The following is a 6,241-nucleotide window of genomic DNA, read 5'->3' as shown; positions in this document are numbered from 1 at the left end:
AGATAATATCAGATTCCATTAAATAATCTCAATTTGTCAAAGCTACAGTTGGCTTCAGTTCTTCCAGATAAGCAAAAGAATACGAAGATCTGCTACAGCTGGGAGGGGCACAAAAGCATAATCCAAGCCAATCTGTGGTTTTTGAAGACTGAGGTCACAAGACTCTTGTCCTGTTTTCTTGGAGTTTTCTCACTCAGAAGTCTCCCCACCTGTCTTCATTCTTGGATCATGTTCCAACACTCATTCATACTATGGATGAAATAATCAGCAAAATCTCACTTGTATGAACCGGTCTTATCTAGTATGCCTACCATCTTTCCTGTGAATAACAGTATTTACTATAAGGTTTCATTGTCTTTCCATTGTGCCATTCCCCTTTGAAAATGGGTTTCTCTGGTCCCTGCTAGAGGTACAGACCTTATCTAATCTGACTTATGGTACAGATCAGTGAATAACTGGGTGCCAAGGAGTTCTCAAGTGATGAATTGCCAACTGAGATTGTGCAGTTATCCTAAAGGTTTCCCTCTCTATCCAACATGCCATCTACTCAGTACTGGGCTGATGGGTAGAAAAAGATCTAACCATCTACACATCCTTTCTACGGAACAGACTGAGCACATGATCACGAATCTGCCTTGTCTTGACACCATAGATGATAGGATTAATCATAGGTGGGAAAAGAAGATAGAAAATTGCAAGGAGTATGTGGACATGGGGAGCAGCTTGGAGAGCCACACGATGCATGACTGAGGAGATGACTACAGGTGTGTAGGTGGACAGAATGGCACCTATATGAGACACACATGTCCCAAAGGCCTTGTAGCGAGCCTCCTGGGAGGCAAGCTGGAGAACAGCACGTAGGATGAAGATATAAGACAGGATAACAAAGAGCAGGTCCAGCACCACAATAAACATGGCCACAGCGATGCCATAGATGTTGTTGAAGCGTGTGTCCCCACATGCCAGCCTCACCACAGCCATGTGTTCACAGTAGCAGTGGGCAATCATCACACCGCGACAATAGTGGAAACGTCTGAGCAGAAAGGGGAGTGGAGTCATTAATGTCACAGCCCGTGTCACAGCAGCCAGGCCAATCTTGATGATGAGGGGCTTGGTCAGGATCGTGGTGTAGTGCAGGGGTTTGCAGATGGCAACATAACGGTCAAAGGCCATGGCCAACAGCACTGCTGACTCCATGATGGAGAAAGAATGGAGAAAGAACATCTGGATAAGGCAGGCATGGAAACTGATCTCTTGGTTTCTGAGCCAAAAAATAGCAAGCATTTTGGGCAGTGTTGTAGAAGAAAGGACCAGATCTATGGTTGCCAACATAGCCAGAAAGAGGTACATAGGCTCATGAAGGGCTGAGTCTGCCTGGATAATGAAGAGAAGGGTGCAGTTGCCCAACAGAGCCAAGATATAGGCAAAGCAGAAAGGAATGGAGATCCAGATATGCAGGTGTTCCAAACCAGGTATTCCTACCAACAAAAAGGCCATTGGATGGGTTTCGGTAACATTGATGGCTGACATGACTTCTGGAAATTCTCCTTGTTGGTTTTCAAATGGCCTTTCCCCTTCGGTGTGTATTTCCTATGAAATTCATGATACTAGAATTCTGCTATCCCAGCTGGGTGGCTTAGGTCCCATTCCCACTGTTACACCTTAAACAAAATAAGTTGATAGCTCTCATGGACATATAGGAATTCAATTCATGATTCATGCCTCAAGGAATTTTGACTCTGAATAAGAGAATATTAAATATCCATATAACTGACATCACATGGCAACCTTCATAAAGCAATGGCAAGATGTGTTTGCTGTGTTCTTGATAAAAGGAATACCTTTGGGTAGGGAAATAAAATATGTTAAAATTAGTTTACTTCTTTCTTAAGATTTATTTTGTGTTTTTAATCATACGTATGCATATATGTCTATGGCTATGTATACATGAGTGCAGGTGCCCAAAAAGTCCAGAAGAGGGCATCAGATCCTATGGATATGGAGTTGCAGAAGATTGTGAGCAGCCTGGTATGGGTGCTGAGACTTAGTCCACTACAAGAACAATGTATACTTTTCCTTCTTCAACTGTTTTTAAAATTTTTTATTAGATATATTTCTTTTTTGATGACTTCCATGATGTGCCATTAGCCCCCGATCTGCTTCATTCCTCTCTAGCTATTGGCAACATTTATCTGAACTGACCATGAAAATTCACTCTCTGTTGGGCCCTGCCCTGTTACTGTTTCTCATCTCTCTGTCTTATTTCAGTACATGGTTTCTATCCTCCTTCAATGAATTAAATTTCTTCGTGTTTCAAGCCTCGATTTCATACAACTTCATATTCACATAAGTCAGCAACCATATACATAAATTGACTGATATGTGTTCTCCCTTCATGGATTAAGGAAAAAAATCTGTGACTAAAGTAAACTTGTTTCTTTAATAAAAAAATTTAAAAGGCTTTAAAATAATAAAAACATAGTCACTAACACAATCATAGTGTGCAATTTTACTTTTTAAAAGCCAGGCATGGTGGCTTTAATGGTAATTTCAGTACTCTGGAAGGTGAGGTAGGAGAAACGTAGGTTCAAAGTCAACTTAGTTTATATTGTCACACATTCTCTCTCAAGCTAAACAAACAAACAAACAAATAAGAACATATAGAATCTTAAAACATATGAAGAAAAGAAACAAATGTTCTAAGAGAATTAACCCAGGACCTTGAACATATGAGACAACTACTCTCCTTCTGAGCTATATCCATTCTAGACACAGCGATTTTAAATGAAGAAGCCATAGTAGGTTCCATTGGAAAATGATTGTGAGCAATGAATCATAGATAAGAAAATACAGTCGTCGGGTTTCCTTAAAGACAGACCATAATATTCCATGCAGGCAGTTTGTATTAACCAATGAGCAAGACTGAAATGAAAGATTTCAATGACAGAAAGGAATTCAAAGATGCATCTCTGTGCTGGAGAATCTTGACACAGCTGTATCATCTACTAGTGAAGAGCTACATACAAGGAACCTCAGGATTGCTCTCTGTAGACATTAAAGAGGGACTGTCACTTTTAGAAACATTCTGCAGCATTGCCCCTTCTAAGTTTCTTTTGGTTTTTGTGTATTTTCCTACCACATTCATTGGCTTCCACTCACTTCCCCTAACACACAGCCAGGGATTTATCTGAAGAGTGTTGATTTCCTTTGTCTTCTAGGCTCACAAAACACTGGAATTGCTGAACACTTTTCCAGGACAAAACACAGCTGAGTAAAGCTGTGACTTTTTGATTTAGTTTCCAATGCAATGGCTAAAACAGAAAATATAAAGTGACAGGGTATGAGACAGGCATGAGAGATACAGGATGGATAGAATTATTCTTGATAGAAGAATATCTAAAAAACTAGCCAAAGGAAATATCATAAGACATATATATGACCAATGTTCAAATATTGGCTGGGTAGATTGAAAATGGGCTTTGTAGAACTTTGAGGGGAAAAAACTCATTTTTCTCAGACTTTGGCTTAACAGGGGAAAAAAAGACATATTTGAATTCCTAAAAATTCTTAAAAGTTTTCTCTGCTATCTATGACATGGTTAATTTTGTTTAAAAATCAAAAGCACAGGGGCTGGAGAGATGGCTCAGTGGTTAAGAGCACTGACTGCTCTTCCAGAGGTCCTGAGTTCAATTCCCAGCAAACACATGGCGGCTCACAACCATCTGTAATGGGATCTGCTGCCCTCTTCTGGTGTGTCTGAGGGCAGTGACAGTGTACTAATACATAAAACAAATCTTTAAAAAAGAAAACAGCACAAACATTTAGAGGCAAAAACATTGGAGACACTTACTAAAGCTACTTCAGCAGTCCAAAGAAAGGAAGAGTTTGGCTCAGAATCAAGATGGTCATGAGTTATTGTAATTGGATTTGGGACTCATTCTCAAAGTGGTAGGGTGTGTTTTCAGCAGATTAAATATAGGCTTTGTCAGAAATTGAAGTTTGGCATAAGCAATCAGAAAGGAGGGGCTACAATATATTGAAATAAGGAAGTTTTGGAGGAGTAGATGAAAATTTCGACTTTAAGCATGATGTGTTTGAAATGTCTCATCAGAAGTCTAAGGAAACATGTGATTAGTTTGAGTACGTGTCTTGAACTTGAAGGGGACACTTTGGTTATTGATAGAAACTTAGTGTCATTGGGAAACAGATAGTATCTGAAGACATGAGAGTAGTCCATACCAAACATATACTGAGTATCCACAGGCATAAGAAAAACTCTGGTACAAATCCCAAGGTTTAGAACTGAGATTTAGGTCCAAAAAGAGACCGGGTGGGTAACTATTAAGATGGAAAGTAATTGGAATCTGTGTTGCTTTGACAGGCGAGTCAACACTGTATATTAATAAAGAAGAATTATCACTATGTAGTAACATTATCAGCAAAGCAAATCATTTGAAAACTACATTGCTCTTATACTTAGAGATTCAGGAAACTGAATGAATGAATAAAGCAATATTGACAGAATAGTACCATGTAGAGTCTGTTTTAAATGAGCTTGAGAAAAGGAGAATTTGACGTCTAACAAAGGTCTTCCTCATGTAAGCAATTTTTCTGTAGAAGACAACAGTGGGTGGACATCAGATTCAGTGAGAAGTAAGGTCAAGAAGGGTTTGTGTTTGCTTGTTTCTAAAGAGAGTTCAGGGTGGAGGCAAATTTTGTCTTATCGATTTCCTAAATTCTCAGTGGGATCTGATTTGCCTTTGCCCGCAAAGTAACACAGAAATGACGCTTGACTAATAACTGACTTTCCAGATTTCATCGTGTACCTGTGGGCACCTCCTGCCTAAAATGGGGTGAAATTGTTTGGTCAGGTGCAGGTCACAGGGCCATGGTAAAAGAGCTTGAATTTTAAAGTAGAAAAATCTGAGAGTTTGTACAGTTATCCTGCCTTTTCAAAGAAAGTGAATTCTCTGTGTTCACTCTTAAATTCATTGTAATGTACTGCATCAATAAAGCCATTGGCTTTTCATATATTCAAAAATAAAGACAAAAAATAAAAAGAGAAATGTGAGGGCTTGTGAGACGAGTCAGAAGATGAATCAATGTACTTGCCACCAAGCTTGATGGCTTCGATGACTCAGTCCTTAGAACACAAATGATAGAAGGCAGAAACTAAAAGAGAAGGCAGGAGAGGACAAAGAAAGGGGCACATTTCTGTCTATGTGGTGACCTACCACCCATCCTTATACAAAGACAAACACCTAACTTCATCTTCCAAGCACAGATTGTCCAATGATCCATGTGCGTTATTTCTTTGGAGGCTCATCTAAAACCTGCTTTATCCAGAATGTCAGAATTAGAATAGAACAGTGAATGGAATAAGTCTTCAAATAAAATCCAGATCTTGGTACTCCAAAGTCAGTGTTTTATCTACTATACGCCAAAGTGCTCACCTGGACTCAGAATGTATCTCCTAGGTCATGGATTCAAAAGATTACAACTCAATGGCAGGAAAGTACTTACTTACCTGAAGCCCTTCAAGGATGTAACAGAACCCCAAAGAAATGTGTTTCTTAGTAGTCCCTGTAACCTTTCTCATTCAGACCTCATTCTCTTCTGTTGGCTAATGCAGCAGCTTGGTAACAGGGAGGAGCAGGCTGGTGAGAGCAGGGAAGGCAACAATAGGAGACAGGATGTGACAGAACCCAAACTTACATAATACAGTGACATATCCTAGTAATGGCCACAGAGAAGAGGAAAGAGCCCTCTTTGATGGGGAATTCATAGAAAACAGATAAATCATTTGAGTGGAATTATTGAAACCTGTTCTCCTTTTTTTAAAGCCAAGATAGAGGTAACGATGGCAATAGAAAAGATGGGAGAGCTAATGCTGGATCAGGACTGGCCATGGGAAGCGACTGAGAGTGCCCTCATCCTTACCAGGTCAGCACAGCTGTGTCAGATCCGATGTCCCTGGTGCCAGCTCTGGTCACAGGCTCTGGACCCTTTTCATTAACTTCGTGCATCTGGAAGACAGCCTACTTCTAGAATAGGAGGCACCTAAAAAGGGAGCAGTTGATATTATCCTCACAAACCACTGCACTACTCCCAAAGGATGTCGAACCACAATTACCCCTGAGAAGGCTCATTGGGGATTCCTAGAATTGCTGGGCTCTTCTCTGGAGGTTGGTAGAGATATCATTGGCTCATGTCTCACACTACAAAGTTCTCCTGAAACCCG

At 40.1% G+C, this 6,241-nt stretch overlaps 1 protein-coding gene across 1 annotated transcript; it reads right to left on the bottom strand.

Annotated features, from left to right (window-relative positions):
• Nucleotides 1–585: 585 nt before the first annotated feature.
• Nucleotides 586–1,530, bottom strand: Or52k1 (olfactory receptor family 52 subfamily K member 1). Its single transcript, NM_001001001.1, is given in 1 exon segment — nucleotides 586–1,530. A coding segment is annotated over 1 exon segment (945 nt).
• Nucleotides 1,531–6,241: the final 4,711 nt, after the last annotated feature.

The sequence above is a fragment of the Rattus norvegicus genome, chromosome 1, assembly GCF_021556685.1.
Source record: "Rattus norvegicus strain SHRSP/BbbUtx chromosome 1, alternate assembly SHRSP_T2T, whole genome shotgun sequence".
Lineage (NCBI taxonomy): Eukaryota > Metazoa > Chordata > Mammalia > Rodentia > Muridae > Rattus > Rattus norvegicus.
This window is presented reverse-complemented; position numbering and strand designations above follow the sequence as displayed.